The 16,284-nt window shown below is 49.6% G+C and overlaps 2 protein-coding genes across 2 annotated transcripts; one reads left to right on the forward strand and one right to left on the reverse strand.

The window, feature by feature from the left end:
- Positions 1-550: 550 nt before the first annotated feature.
- On the reverse strand, positions 551-4,282 carry rsad2 (radical S-adenosyl methionine domain containing 2). Its single transcript, XM_086153666.1, has 6 exons — positions 3,838-4,282; positions 3,598-3,759; positions 2,592-2,821; positions 2,370-2,519; positions 1,471-1,503; positions 551-979 (listed from the first exon to the last, which is right to left on the reverse strand). The coding sequence occupies exons 1-6, from the start codon at positions 4,124-4,126 to the stop codon at positions 815-817; spliced, it is 1,029 nt and encodes a 342-aa protein (XP_086009792.1). The 5' UTR covers positions 4,127-4,282; the 3' UTR covers positions 551-814.
- Positions 4,283-5,637: 1,355 nt separating this feature from the next.
- cmpk2 (cytidine monophosphate (UMP-CMP) kinase 2, mitochondrial) lies at positions 5,638-9,188 on the forward strand. The gene is made up of 5 exons (XM_086153698.1): positions 5,638-6,299; positions 6,520-6,634; positions 6,732-6,933; positions 7,007-7,240; positions 8,546-9,188. Exons 1-5 carry the CDS (start codon positions 5,715-5,717, stop codon positions 8,658-8,660), a joined length of 1,251 nt encoding a protein of 416 aa, XP_086009824.1. The 5' UTR covers positions 5,638-5,714; the 3' UTR covers positions 8,661-9,188.
- The last annotated feature ends 7,096 nt before the right edge of the window (positions 9,189-16,284 follow it).

Below are 16,284 nucleotides of genomic sequence, written 5' to 3' on the forward strand. Positions count from 1 at the left end.
CGGCCAGTCTCCCCACCACACCCTACAATACATTAAAAACAGTTGTGTGCAATTCCTTTGCAAGCCCTGTTGCATATAGTTCTTCAAATGCGTTACATGGCATCACACATATCATTGTATGGATTCAAGTAAGCATTATTCCCTCCACACCGCGCAGGAAACCCACACAGACTCAGGGAGAACATGCAAACTCCACACAGAAAGGTCCCCTTGTCAGAATCAAACCGGGCGTAAGCATTAATGCCTTTGATATAAAACAAATGCTCATCAGCTAATGATCAGCAGACAAATAAACAGTCTGGTCTTCAATGTAATAATAATAATAATTTGTAAAACATTATTTTTCTATCTTAAATGATGTATTATTATCATTTTGAGACTTATGTAATGTAGCGTGGGGTGGGAACTGGCCAGCGGAAGCCCAGAGTCCTTTGCGATTGATGATGATGATGATGATGACTGTTGGGAGCTTCTCTTGGTTCTATGTTAAAGAACTCCAAGGTTGAATGACTGTAAAATGTTGTGTTGGATGTGTGACACTAAAGAGCAATTTATCCTTGACTCCATTTATTACTTTGCTAAGCCCCAGCTCGCCACCATCATAATACATTTCTCTCATAAGAAACAGATAAATCAATACAAAAAAACAAAACAGCAGAACCTTAACAAACAATATCCACACGTCATGATAACAAAGAAACATCATCTTCAAAACAAGCTTCAAATAAAATCAAATTAAATAAATCTAAAATAAAAATAAAAAAATAGTGACTTTAAATTTACAATGTTAATACTGATGATGTTGTTTTAAATGTCACCAGTCCAGCTTCATGTCTGCTTTACTCCAAACGTATTTCCCCCCCCTCTTAAAAAACATCTTCTGGTCAAAGCCGCTGAAGCTGATGGCGTGTTTCACCCCCACATCCAGGATGGATTTGGACGGGTCTTTCCGGCCCTCCCGGCAGTCCAGGAAACGCATCTGAAAATGAAGCCGTGTCAGTTCAGAGGTTTCATATATCTATGCAAACACACACACACACACACACACACACACACACACACACATGACAGCATAGACATTGTGATTGGACATCATTAGTGCCTCCCTCCCTTGCGTCACATGGCGGTCACTAAGACACAGGACGCAGGGAGGATCGGAGGTTAAAGGTCGCACGGGGCAGAAAGTGACGTCAGAATCTGTCCAATAACAAGATGTCAATCTCCCCAGTTGCAGTCCGGCCAAACAGGCTCCCGCTGTGTATGACACTCAATCATTTCTAATGCAGATCAATCAATGATTTAGAGTGAACTGAAATGATCATGGTGTACTGAGATGACCTTTATGGCTCCCACAGCTACTTTTGAATAAATATTTTACGATGTTAAGGGTCCAGAGTGAACATAGGCTTTATGAAGAGGCACATTCAACAACGCAGTCACTGAGAGTGAGTTCCCTCCGGAAACACTCACATATTCATCCAGGATCAGGTAGGAGTTCCTCATCTGTGGAGAAGAAAAAGCCATGTTTGTTGAAGTCTTCAGTACAGACGCCATTCCCCTGTCATCCACAAATGGCCAATGAAAGCTTATATAATTACAAATCGCGGGGCCACATAAAGAGACATCGGACTGTTCACCCTCAGGACAATGCAGAGTCTCCAATGAACCTCCTGCGTGTTTTTGGACTGTGGGAGGAACTCGGAGGAACCCGATCATAGGTAGGCTGAATGTCTACATCAGGGGTCCCCAAACTTTTTCCTGCGTGGGCCAAATAACTTTTCCCCTCTCTGACGGGGGGGGGGCCGGGCCAGTTTGTAACAAAAAGTGTGACGATTGCGGAGGTGTCTAAACGTAAACATTTATTGTTTTCCAGAGAGCCACACATGACCAAAAATTAGCCCCTCCTGGAATCTTAACAGGAAAAAAAAAAATCGGAAAATAAATAATAACATTATTAATGAATAATGTCTTTGTCTCATCTCTTGACAGATGAGACAAACAGCCTTTTCTTTGAATTTAACAAAAAAATGATCATTTGTCCACTGCAGGTTAAATCACGGTTACGTGGTCAGAATGAAAAAAAAAATCATAATGCATTTCTGGTATTGTTCAGGGGCCGGGCCGTGTCCGGCCCCCGGGCTGTAGTTTGAGGACCAATGGTCTACATGATATGAGTGAGTGACTGCTGTTTTGTCTTGTCACGTGGCTTCAGGATCAAGAAAGGTCCCTTGTTGGAATCAGACTCAGGACCTTCTTGCTGTGAGGAGAAGCACTTGTCCCTGATTCCTTGCACTCGTCATTAAAGGGGTTTGTTTTTGTCTTCTAGAAGCAGCAGACCTCAACGAGCTGTGTCAAAGATCATCTCGTACCTTTTCATTGGACTCTGGAACTAGGCAGGAGATGCTGCTGTGTCTGTCCAGGAAGTCCTGAAACTGCTGGTCGCTGATAACAAAGCGCTCGGCCTCCCTCAGGGCTTCCTTTCCAGCGTTCTCACCGTCAATCAGCAGACACTGGAAGATCTGAGCGACGGACAAGAAGATTCTGTAAGATGACCAAGACCTACTGAGGAACCTTTTATGAGATGTTCTCACCTTCCAGCGCACGGGGTTCAGCTGGACTATCTGCTCCGTCATGTCCTCGTCAACATTGAAGGTGTTGATGACCGAATTGATTTTGAACGCCACCTGGTACTGCTTGCACCAGTTGCGAATCTTGTACAGACCGTCCAGGTGGCTTTTTCTGCCCTGGGTCCGACCGATCAGCTGGTTGGTGGCCTCGTCAAAGCTGTCACAAGAGATGGCCAGAATGTCCAGGTCCTCGCCTAAAAAGAAGCCAGAGTGAAAGAGATGCTGCGTGACATTTGAAATGCTGCTATAATAATACAACATTGTCACTTGTCACTATCGGTGATTTTGGAGGTAGGACCCACTTGGACACACAGACTGTGATCGAAATACCAAGTTTACTTAGATCAGTGAACGGGTACATTCAAACCAGGGAGGGGGGGGCGCAGGGCAGGAACAGGCAACTAGGCAGAATCTGCTGGTGTATGCCATCCTGGCGGATGGCGCTAGGATACACCGACGGGAGAGAGTCCGGTCAGGGACCGGCGGCTGGGCAGCCCGCCTGAGCATATATTGACAAGGGAAGCCCGGTCGGGTAACAGGTGGCCACGCGAGAGGGGCTAACGTACATCGACGAGGGAGGAAACCTGGGCAAGAACAGGAAGTATGGGCGGGGACAAGCGGCTGGGCGGACGGCGCTTACATAAGTGACACGAGTTGCGGTGGCCTGATGAGGTGCAGAGTTTAACTCCCAATTACATGGCACGCCCAACCCTGACAAACCCTGACTCCAGGAGTACTAGTACTATCAAACTAGTCCTTTTGCTGGTATGTTGGTATTATTTGTAAGGGAGTGTGGGTGGCAGGGTGGCTCCCGGTTATCAGAGCGGTCCCCGTTTCGATTCCTCGAGGTCGTCCTAGCTTGCCTACGTGCTGGTTGAAGGCAGACACAAAGCGGTAGAACTGAATGTGACCAAAGGGGTCCATTTCACTACTCTCATAGGGAAGTCGGTTGGCACTTTGGAGACTTTACCATATTTCCTGAACCACCTCTCGGTGATCAGGCTTCCGTTGCTGACGATGCTGACACTTGGCAGCCGAAGGTCTCGTTTGCAGTAGCGGACCAGCTGGCCGAGGAAGTCCCCCCTGTCGGGCAGAAACGGCTCCCCCCCGGAGAAGTTGATCTTTTGCATACCTGGGGAAAAAAGCAAGCACGGGTGAGAAGCCGGGCGACCACCCGAACTGGAAAATCATGTATCAACATCCGCTCTACCTGACTCCTTCAGGAGCCTGAGGCCCCTCTTCGCCTCCTCCAGCGGCAGCACGAAGGATGTCTTCGCCGTGTGGAAGCAGAACCCGCACTTGTAGTTACACTTGCGCGTAAAATGGTAATTAACGCTGGTCGGCGTGACGGCGTCCGGAACCTCCTCCGCGCCGGGCACCGGGCTCCCCTCGTCCCGGGACCAGACGTGGAAGACGGCAGAGAAGCCGGCGGTGATGCGTCGGAGGAGCGCGGAGAGAAGCTGCAGGAGCAGCCACGGAGACACGGTGGACAGATCCATTGTGGATACCTCGGTGCGCCAGGTGCGCCCTTAAGTAGCGCGGAGGAGATCAGCTGAGCGTCGGTTTCTGTTTACCAGCATCGAAAACGAAACAAATTCGTGAACGCTGGGCACACACACACACACACATATACACACACACACACATACACACACATACACACACACACACACATACACACACACACGGGTTGAGCTGAGATCTCAGTTGCTGCGTACGCGTTTATGATCCATCCGATGTGAATTAGGAGGCGAGGAGGTCCACGGTTCGAGTCGTCACGTCTCCATATGCCGTGGGAATGGTTGCATATAAACAGGCGTTTTAATGAGAGGGTGAATACTTGCATATTATACTTGCATATGGTTGAATATATCAAGTCTCTTGGATGACATTCAAAAGTTAACAGTTCTTTTGTCTCAATATGACTTGTAAATAAGTGAGTGAATAGTTGTATGTCTATATGGCATGCGATGAGAGAATGAATAGTTGTATGTCTCTATTTTCTGGAGTGAATGGCTCTATGTCTCCATATCCCATGTGGATGACTGGGTGAATGTTCTTTGACTGTATGATGTTTGAATGAGAAGGTGAATGGTTGTATGTGCACATCGGGCCCGGCCAACCTGTGGCTCCCGAGCCACGTGTGGCTGTCACGTTCATGTCGATTTTTGTGTTTGTGTGTTGTTGTTTTTTTTTTTTTTTGCTGTGTGCGGAGAACGCTGGAGTGGAACATGATTGCACAAGTAAAAAACACACAAACACAAAATTTAACATGAACTTAAGAGCCGCATGCGGCTCGGGAGCCACAGGTTGGTCTGGCCTGGTCTATATGATCAGCCAATGAGAGGGTGAATATTATATTCTGAATATTATGAATGAGTGAGTGATGGTTCTATGTATCTGTATGATGTAATGAGTGAATGGTTGTATATCTCTGTATGACATGTGAATGACAGGGTGGGTGCCTCTATGTATCCATTCATGTGAATGAATGAGTGAATGGTTCTTTGTGTGATATAATGAATAAGTGAGCAAACGGTTGTAAGTCTATATGACATTACATTACTTGACAGTCATTTAGCAGACACTTTTATCCAAAGCGACTTACAAAAATTGCAATTCAATAACCGAAGATCCAAAGTAGTAGTTATTCAGAAGTCACCACTCAACCAAATAGCCATTTCAAAACCTATATGACGTATGAATGGTTGCAGGTATTGACAGTCTTGTGAATGAGACGTTGAATAGTTTTATGTATTTATATGACGTGTGTATGAGAGGTTTAGTATTTTTAAATGTCCCAGTGATGACCAGGGTGAAGGCCACCTCACGTCAAATCCCGTCTGAGATGGGCTCACCCCCCCCCCCCCCCCAACAAATAAAATAGTGATTGAAAAAATATTTACACAATAATCGGATTCTGCTTTTTTTTTTTTTTTTAAGTGTCACAAGTGCGGGGGAGGAGACGTCACTTCACCCCGCCCGCCGCTTAGGTTTCGTTTCTCCGCCGCGGACTTGCTTTCGTTTTCGGAGCAGGAACCCGCTCCCCTCCCCTCCCCTTCCCTCCGCTCCCCAGTCACAGGGACGATGTCCCGGCGCACGGCGGCTCTCCTTCCCCGCTGGTCCTCCCGGGTCTTCTCCGTTGAGCACGAAGGCTTGCCGCTGTACTTCGGTCTCCGGGAGGGCCCGGCGGAGGCCCCGGAGGTGTTCAGAGGCATCCGGGATGGTGACGCCGTCTTCTCCCTGCTGGTCGGCGGCGGCGACGATCGGATCCGCTCCGCCCGGTGTTACGCGGAGCTCGGAGGGCGGCTGACGCGGGGGCTCCCCCCGGGCTGCACGGTCGCCCCCTTGTCGTCGTTCCTCCCCCGCGTCCAGGGGTCTCTCCTCAAGGGGTATCTCCTGAGGGACCCGTCCGGGAGCGGCTCCGCCGCGACGGAGTGCTTCTTGCGCGACTTGCTCCAGCGCGACCCGGTGTTAGTGTGCGCGTATGTGCGCTATGAGGGCGACCGTGCGTGGGCTCAGCGTCTCTGGACGGGGTCCGGGTCGCCGGGGCCCTCCGAGACGTACTTCGTGGTGCCGTCGGAAGAGCCCGGTTACCACCCGGCCACCCTCAACATCGTCAACTCGGACGTCTTCTACAGTTTCCAGGAGGCGCACCAAGTTCTCCAGCAGGTGCCTCGCAGAATTCGGCCCCATTGCACCCCCACGTGGGAAATGATGTTAATGCATCCCATAATAAGTCCTCGGTGGCTCACGTTGATCCTTGACGAGATGCTTCGAGGCCAGCGGACTCGAATTGCTCGAGTCCGGTTGCCACGAAAAGATTTGGAGAAGAGCGATCCCGTAATAAGATGGCGCGGTGACCTCTTCTTCGACGGCATCTGTCCCGCAGGCCGCCGATGTTGTCCCCGAGGCCTTATCGGTCCTGGAGCGGCTGCCGGTCAGGGCGGGGGCTCTCGGCGCTCCGGATCACCCCGTCGTCGTCTTCGAAGGCCTGGACGCCACAGGTTGGACTCTATTTGGGCAGAGATACGATCATCACGATGTTTAGATTGCGGGTGAAGGTACTCGCCGTTGTCTGTGGACTGTCTGCTCTGGTTGCAGGGAAGACCACGCTGACTGAGGCCCTCAGGGACGCCCTGGGGGCGACTCTCCTGCGGTCCCCGCCCCCCCGCTTGTCTCCCTGGAGGGCTCGCTTCGACAAGGAGCCGCCCCTCATCCGCAGGGCCTTCTACGCCGTCGGAAACTACGTCACGGCGGAGGAGATCGCCCGGGAAGCCGCAACTCGGCCCGTCATCGTCGACAGGTGAAGGCAGCCGTGTCATGTTCGCGACCCGCCGCGCAACATTTCCGCGCTTCCTCACCGGTCCATCCCGCAGGTTCTGGCACAGCACGGCGGCCTACGCCATCGCCACCGCGGTGGGCGGTCCGGTCAGCAACCTCCCCAAAGAGGGCTCGGAGGTGTACAACTGGCCCGCGGACCTCCTCCGACCCAGCCTGGTGGTCCTGCTCACGCTGGACCCGGAGGAGAGGAAGAAGAGGCTCAGGGGCAGGGGGCTGGCCGAGACCCGAGAGGAGCAAGAGCTGGATCACAACCAGCTTTTCAGACTCAGGTAAAGCATTTGAACTGGAGATCTATGGGACACTTTGAATAATCTAAAAATGAGGAGAATCCCCGTTTTTTCACAAACATACTGAGGATCATGTTACGAGTTGATGGTTTGACGCCGAGGATCATGTCCCCTTGGCATTCACCTATTCCCGTTATTATGATACGCCTGATTCTGGTTTCCATAAATACATGTCCATAAATGTCCAGGTTCATACGGTTTCCATTAATACTTTATGACATGTCCATCGAGGACACTGCCGGATGCCGGTGTCCTTCGGGGTCACAGTGGATGCAGGCAATTAGACCAATCTGGCCAATCCGGTTGGAGGAAACATAAATGCGACAACCAATCAGGGTAGGGATAGCAGAGGAGTGGATTGATCGTCAAGTGATTTGCAGATTTCTCATTTTCAATGAAACCGGGGTCTAAATGGAACCCGACCAAAGATCTGCTGCACGTTGATGTTCAGGGTGACCGGCATTTCCACCTATCAGAGAGACGGTTCCCGGTTCCATTTGATTCTCCATGTTCTCCCTGTGTCTGCTAGGGGTTCCTGCGGGTTCCTCCCACTGTCCAAAAACATGCAGGAGGTTCATCGGAGACCCCGAATCGTCCAAACTTCCGCCACTTTCGCATTAATGCTTCCGCAACGCTCCATAAATCTGAGGTGTTGTGCAGAGTTACCGGTTGCCGTTCACAAACAGCCTATAAAAAGCATAAAAAAAAAAATCAAGAGCTTGAAAAAAAGCCCCTTACGGGAGCTGAGCGGACGGTGCAGATGGCGGCAGGTCAGCTCAGACTTAGTGGGATCTATCAAACACTTAACAATCAATTACCGTCCTGCGGGGGAAGCTGCTGATGAGAAAGAGCGGGTGATTAGTTGCTGAGCTGTTGTGCTCCATTAAGCTAGTCAAAACTCAGTGGCAGGAGCGGGCGGGTTAGTTGTTCAGACGGGTCGATGGGTACTTTCATTCGTCTACCGGCCTGACATAATGGCCTTTCCGCACGGGATGGCCAGATGTTGGGCCGGCGCAATTAGAAAATAGAAGGAGTCGACTGTCTTGGGGGGGGGGGGGGGATGAAAGATTCTGCCGACCGGGTTTAATCGCTATCGCCGCGACTATTTTTCACCTCTGACTGAATGGCTCTGCTCCCCGCCATCTGTATTTTCTCTCTTTCAACTTTTTCTGAGTTGTCCGGTATTCAATCATCGTCCTTACCGTTCCCCAAACCCCGTCCAGAGAGAAGGCCAAAGGTTCAATAGCCGCGTTTACGTTTCCTCAACCGGTGCGTTTGTGTCCGCAGGGTGGAGGAGGCTTACCGGAGGATCGCTGGACCGGCGTGCGTCACCGTGGACGCAAGCCCCTCAGCAGACCAGGTCCTCCAACAAGTGCTGCTTTTAATAAAGGCCAACTTGTAAACAGGTCTGACTTCCCTCCTGCTCACAGTAGAATAGACACAGTACCAGCGGCGGCCACTGGGTGCCAGTACTGCGACGTGGACGTTGGGGGTGGTGGAAGAGAATTTTACTCTGAATGGGCCAGCTACATTCTCCAGTCATAAATATGTATTCACACACGCACGTATAAACAAATATTTTAATTCGAACCCACCAGTTGAAACCACAAGGCAGACAGATTGAACTTGAAGAGGAGGCGTCAGAGTGCACGGGGGTCCGATATTGTGAAATATTAAGTGCAGACGTGTAAATTCACGTATGAGTATTGGCTCGTTGGGTCGACCAAAAGAAAGTTTGTTGAGTTTATTCGATACCTGTTATGCTGCAGACGCCACATGAGCACCTCACTCAGCACTTTCGCCGACCCGTCCTAATTTTTTTTTTTTATATATCGCTCCGTGCGATCAATCTGTAAATTTTATCCGTCAATTTCATTGTTCGATTTCTCCGAGTGTGACTGTGAGATGACAATAAAGAGATTGAACCCAACCTGTCAGTCAGCACATGAAGGTACTAGTCGTAGTAATTATTACGTTTAGCACGTTGTAATCGGACGTTGTGTTGAAGTTACGACCCAAACGCCGCCTGAAATCACCATGCTGTATTTTACGAGCGTTATATCGATACATCCCGGCACCTGCGGTCTTCGTAACTCAGACGCTTCGCAGTGGCTCTGTTACGTTCAGTGACAGAGCTGTTTGTTTTCAATGCAAACAGAAATACGCTGGGAATATCCCTACCTGTGAAAACACACACACACACAGCCAGGAAGCATATACCGCGAGCCGTTTATGCATAGAGGAAGTGTATATTTGGCCTGTGTGATGGGAAGATTAATTGAAGGTTTTAGTAATTATGAGTTTGGCAAAGCCGGGGGCTCCAGAAGACAGAGTGACCCATCTCTTTTAGTGTGATGCATCAGCAGAGAGCCAACCGCTGCAGACCTTATTCATATGGCAATTAATGGAGTGCTGTATATCAATGTCATTCCAGCGCTCCTCCGCATAAGTGCATGGATTACTCCTGCCGCCAATTACACAAATACAGTGTATTACGGAGTGCAAAGGTGCGGCGGATGCAAATCTAACCATTGCCGGTAATCACGCACACTGAAATAAGGTGCCATTACGTTTATGGAGTTGCGTGCCCAAGGTAAATATCCATGTGGCCGACTACAGCCGCAAGCACGTGGCCGCCCGGTCAGGAAAAGGGCAGTGCCACGCGGGTTTTGATTGTTATTAACACTGTTGCTTCAGTCTCCATTGAGAGAAAATTTATGAATTAGTGGCACAGAACAATTAAGTTTTATACCCTTACACGGTACCCGGATGCAGCGCTGCGTGTGCCTGCGGTGCTGGCCGTATTTCCACGTCCTGACGTTGTTCCGCTTTGTTTATTGTTGCCAACGGCGAGCGAACAGAGATATTGCGCCGTAACTGCTCCTCAATATGATGTTAATGGTCCATAATCACAGAACATTACACATACTCTGAAACAATCTGCATAATATTAATATCTTCAGAAATAAAACTTGGGTCTGATCACCCGGGGTCTGTGTGGCAACGGCGTACACACACCGCCGCAAGTTTCTAATCGAGTGGGCTTTCGGACTTTGCCGGTGAAGTTGCAGCTCGGCAGTCAAAACCAAACACGAGATAAAACTCAAGATCTATCCATCATCTGTGTAACAGCATCATCTTTAGACACACACACACACACATTGTACATCATACATCATACCGTAGAGAGACACAAAGTGAGGGGCTATCGGACCCCTCGCCTGTATGGGGCCACTTTGCCCTACACTCCTAAACTTCAATATTTCATCTGCACAGCAGAGAAGGAGCAGCAGAGAGGAGGAAAGCCCTCCATGAAATAATTAAAGATCCAGCAGGGATGCGGCAGCACAGCAGCCGCCATCCCATGCTAAGTAATAGATCAAATGGAAGCTGTCCCTCAGATCATTAATAATGAGTGTGGTACGGAGACCGAGCGGCAGGGGTGGGGGTGGGGGGGCATGAGGTTGGTACAGGTTTGGGGGAAGGGAGGGCATCGAGGGTGTGTGAGACGAGTGTGAGGGTAGAAGGTTTTGAATAGTACTCGGGGTCTCCTGGCAAAGACCCCGGCGGGCCTCGCTTGGCAGCCACATGAAGCAGCATGGCAAAAAGAGTCGTGCATGCGATCTGGCACCGAGGGGCCTGCCAAGCACCGAGGGCCCCTTGCAGCGGTGGCTATCCTTTGTCAGATAAACAACATTTTACACAGTGAAGGGGCAGGTTAGCGGGGGCCAATGATGATCCTCTCAATCAGCGGGGCCTCGAAGCGGCGGCGGCGGGAATCGACGGCCAGTTTTCGGGAGAGCGGAGTTAACGGGGGAAGGCGGAAGGGGATGGGCCGTCTGGCGGGGGAGGGGAGGCGCTCACGACGGCTGGGGGGAAGATCTCTGATGCAGGGTAGGATGTAGGAAATGAGGTGAGGGGGGGGGATGGTGAAATTACAGGCGACATTGAAGGGAAGTGCTTTTGTCTGTGGGCCCAAGACCCGCCTGATTACTCCACCTGGCCAGACGATGCGTTTTCCAGGTGTTAGCCTCAGCCAGGAATACGGCGTGCGTCGGCGTCCGGGGTCTTTTCTCGCACTCTGCTCGAGCCCCTCGAACAGCCGGAACAGCTGCCGGGTTCCCCTCTGGATGCAAACTCCGGCAATATTTGAGGTTTGTTATTAAAATGTCCCGTTTGGAAGTGTTTCATTTGAGGAAACGTAAAACCCGATCACAGCCGCGACATAAAGCGATAGACCGCCGGGAAACCAGAGCAAGCCAAAGATGGGGGAGTCACTGGTCATTTATTCGCTCATTCATTTTACCACTTATCCTGCACTCGGGGTCGCCGGGGGATCTGGGCCTATCCCGGCTGTCGCGGCCCGGCAATGAACCTCCTCCGTGTGTTTGGATTGCGGGAGGAACCCGGAGAACCGGAGGAACCCCATGCAGACACGGGGGAGAACACGGAGACTCCAACTGGGGAGCTTCTAGCTTTGGGGCAGTAGTGCGAGACGCTGTGCTGCCGTCCCACCCCCCGAACTAATTTATCCCATCGAAATACAGATGTATAATTCAAGAGATCTTCAGTGTCGTGCTCGGCCTTCGCGGCGGTGGCAGACGGCGTCCGCTGACAGGCCCGGGTCAACGGCAGACCCGTGTCCGGGGTTCCATTATGCACCCGGGGTTGCTTATTTTGCAATGTGTTCAGGGAGATAGGTGCTGTGTGTTCTGTGACGACCGCATGAATCCTCACCGGTTTTGCCTGGCGGCTGTCGGCGAGGCTTCCCCGGGAACGGTTAAATATTTAAAGAGTGCTGTGAGATCTCATTAAAAACAGCACGTCAGCCCCCACAAGACCCCTGATAGCACGCCGTCACACACACAGTCCAAAAAATCCCTAGTTAGAACTCGCCGGAGTGTGACAAAACAGTTATTGTCTGTTTACTGTGGAGAACTTGCGATAAATCATCATAACCTGTCAAATATGGTGGCCGGCGGCGGGGCTGACAAGTGGTAAGTCGTCATATGGGGGAAGGAAATGATTGAGATTCAGTTCTGTGCTGACGGCTGCAGACGAGCAGAAATATGACAAAAACAAAATAATGCGACACCTAGACCGGGCTAATATTTCCATAGTCGGAGAACAAACAGTGTTCTCCCAGGAGTTTCCCCGCCTTATTTCAGAATCCGGGCAATTATTCCGACACTATTGTCAGGGGTGGGGGTTCCTATCTTTAGCGGCGCTGCCCTTTCAAATAAATAGATTTCCTGCGGTGAACTTGGAAAGCTCCTCATCCCCCCATACACAAATATCATCCGCATTACCCCGGGAGAAATAAATGAAAGGCGCCAATTTACACCGAGCCGCATCTCTTCTTTTTTTTTCTTATACATTCGAAAACGGTTTATTTTGGTTTCTGCTTCATTCATGCTCGTACTTCAGCGGGCCTCCGGCATGCAGCTGTGAGGACCAGAAAATATAAACCGCTCGCCCCGTCTCTCGGCCTCTGGTCTTCATGTTTGACATAATCTCTCATTAGATGCAGAGATGCGTGGGTTTTTTTTTGTTTTTGACAAAAACACACCAAGCCCTCAGAAGCGAAAGACGGTGTTTTAAACACCTCGTGTGAAGAACCGGGGTTCTGTGGATCTTTGATGAACACACGCAGACGCTTGGAGGAATATGCTATGGGGGTGCTGAAGCCCAGCCCAGCCCAGCTGTCACGGGACATACAACCTTCATTCTCTCATCCACACATCATAGAGATGCAGAGGGTCAGACACTGTAAGGATGGTGATTAAAACCCCCTTACCTTGCCTTAAAGTCGATGACCATGTTAATTTTTTATAATCCGTCCTAACTAATGTTAGTCTAAAGAATGGAGCAAAAGCCTGGTACCAGAGGCCCCACTAACCAGAGCCCTAACCCGAACCCGAACCCTAACGCCAAACCTAACTCTCTAACTGAAAGTTGGACGAGCTTGGAAGTGGTGCTGTTGGAAAGCCCGCCTAAGACAATGTCGGCAAGGTCCAATTTCCACTGCGCCATCTCACACTGTTCTTCAGATACACAATTTTTAGGCTCACCTCTGTGGTGAGCGCGGTCCTAACGTCAACCCTTATGATTTTTTTAATCCTTCAAAACTAGAGACATACTAGCACTCACTCTGTCATTGAAATTTCATGACAATGTAGGGTCTCCAATGAACCTCCTGCATGTGTTTGGCTTGTGGGAGGAACCCAACGCAGATATGGGCGGAACATGGAGATTCCACACGGAAAGGCCTCCTGTGGGAATCCAACCAGGGACCTTCTGAGGAAAGCGATGACCTTCTAATTAACCCCCATTACATACAGTTCACCTGTTTCAGAACTTGTGAATGAGTGTCTTCTCTAAAGACATCCTGGGTCCGGATGAGCGCTGGGCTCCGCGTCCGTTACCTTGTGGTGGAGCTGCAGGCTGCAGTGTGAGAACGGCAGGGTTAACAAAGACTCGATCGCGGGGGAAGAGAAAGAGAGAAAAAGAGAGAGAGCGATACAGTGAGAAGGAGGTAGAGACACAAATGAGCGAAACATACCACTAGATCTTACTTTCTTATCCCAACTAATCCACCCAAATCCCTTTACACCCATTTAGCTTGCTCGCTCCGTGGCGTTTGCCTGCTTTACAGTCTTCTCACCGCACCTCGGAAAAAAATATTGAGTTTATAGCCTCTCATCTCCATAATCAACACCGCGCACCCAGAGGCCGACGAGCGGGAATCGGAGCTAACAAGGGGAAGGATTCACACCGGCTTCTTTTCTCTTCCCACAGGTCGCTCACGTTGCCTTCCGAGCACAGTTTCATCCCGGGTGTCCGCCAGAGTACAGGGGTTGGTGGGTTCCGTGTCCAATGACAACTCTGGAAACGACCCGCGTGCTTAACCTGCGTATCCGGTGGACTCGGACGTTACAAACACCATTACTGATGAGGAAGAGTCGGTGAACAATCGATGAACGATCATCAACAAAATACAGATAAAATTAAACACGGCTGCTCGTGCTCTTCTCTTACCGATTGATACCATTTTGAGGCTATTTATTTGAATTGATTTTGGATCAGTTTTGACATTGGCGCGAAAATAGTTTGCATGAATGAGAATGTAATCCAGTAGTAGCAGCATAGATATTAGACATGGAAGGCTTTATGTTTAGATGATTGCCGTCTTCTGCCAGCGCCGCGCCTTATTAAAAGATTTCAGTTCAGTCCCTCTATCATTACTTTAAACAACTTCCTTCCGACTTTACGTTTGTCATGCCTTCCTTTCTGAATGTTTATAATAATAAGGCCTGAATACGATTTGATGAAGAGCTCCACGGATGAGGACCAAAACTTAAAGCGTGGAACGCAAATATGCGATAATAACGAGATCATTTAAAAAAAGCCCAAAAAACGGGGGAAAAACGGCCAAAAAACGGGGGAAACAGGAGGCGGCGGCCGGGGAGAGCGCGTTTGATGTCTCCTCCGGGCCAAGATAGAGCAGTTCACTTCGGCACAGAGCGAGGAGATTATTAATCCTGTCCGTTGGACGCTGCATCCCCGTTTGAGGCGGGATGGACTGTTTTCATCAGACGGGTGAGGAATGTACTGCTGCGGGAGACAACGAGGACGGGAAACAACTGTGTTTCAGCCATAAGATTGAAACATTAACACATGTTCACTCAACCGTTCCTCTTAGTATTTAATATATACCACTTTGGATATATAAAATATGGAACACAGGATGGAGTAATTCATAATTACTGGAAGTAACATCCATTCCACTGAACAGCTGAACAACCAAACATACAGAAACATACAACTGCTCATAGTGTCAAACTCTGGCCCGTGAGCCAACTTTGGCCCTAAAAGGACTATTAGAGTTGGCCCGCCGGTATCATAGCACATGTACTACAAATCTCAGAATGCTCCGTTTGTGTTTTGGCGTGAAAATCACGACAGGACCCGTAAACACCCTCTCTGTTGAAAGTAGTCATAGCGACCTTATGCTAATACTGGCTCCGTGCTACCCCTCCAAAACATGGTGAAAAGAAAGGTGGGACAGGTGGGAAGCAGAATTTTATACATGTAAAAGAAAGACCTCTCGCATGTGTGCAATATTAAGTTATATATAACATAGTATTAGGCTGCGCTTGTTCCATATTCAGTTTTTAAGCAAAACTTTTCTGGGTCCATATAAAAGGCTTCATTGTTATATCTTGAGGAAGATTTTTTTCAATAAATATCAATGTTGGCCGTGACTGTGGCCCACTGTGTATTTGAGTAGGACATCCCTGATATAGGGTCTCCAAAGAACCTCCTGCATGTGTTTGGACTGTGGGAGGAACCCGGAGAACCCAGAGGAACCTCATGCAGACACGTGGAGAACATGGAGACCCCACACAGAAAGGCCTCCTGTGAGAATCCAACCGGGGACCTTCTGAGGCTCTGGCCACCGCTCCATAGTGCCGCCCTGCAATATAGACCGCTCAGAGTCGTTATTAGACAATTGCGTAAAATGGATGGCGTTCACGATCTCAGTGAGAATTTGAGGCGGACTGTATTAAGCTGGCATTCCCCGCAGGTTTCTTCCTGCTGTTCTGTGAGGCATTAGCGCTGGCGATGGTGACATATCCTTTCTTCGGCAGCAGCAGGATGCATTATTAAAGATTCAGCACCCTGTCAGCTGTTGACTGATACATCATGAACATAAATTTCAGAGATTGACAGACACTCATATGAAATCACACACAATCACACACAGACACATACAGGGCAACGCCCCTCGCAGGTAATCACTTCCCCGCCTACTTTAAAGCGACAAAGAATAAACCATGAATTTTAAAATCGTCTTTCATTTTAATGACTGGTGTCGTCTTTAAAAATAATTTGGCGGGATGTTTGCAGGGGATGTGAGCGGATGCAGCAGCAGCAGCAGCAGCAGCAGCGCGGGTCTCGCCTGGAGAAAGACAATTGTGTGCATTTGCATGTATGCGTTTTCCCCGTGCACTTATGCAGAATGT

This window comes from Fistularia commersonii, chromosome 1 (genome assembly GCF_037954325.1).
Source record: "Fistularia commersonii isolate RoL2024-O1a breed Wild chromosome 1, RoL_Fcom_v1.0, whole genome shotgun sequence".
Classification (NCBI taxonomy): Eukaryota; Metazoa; Chordata; class Actinopteri; order Syngnathiformes; family Fistulariidae; genus Fistularia; species Fistularia commersonii.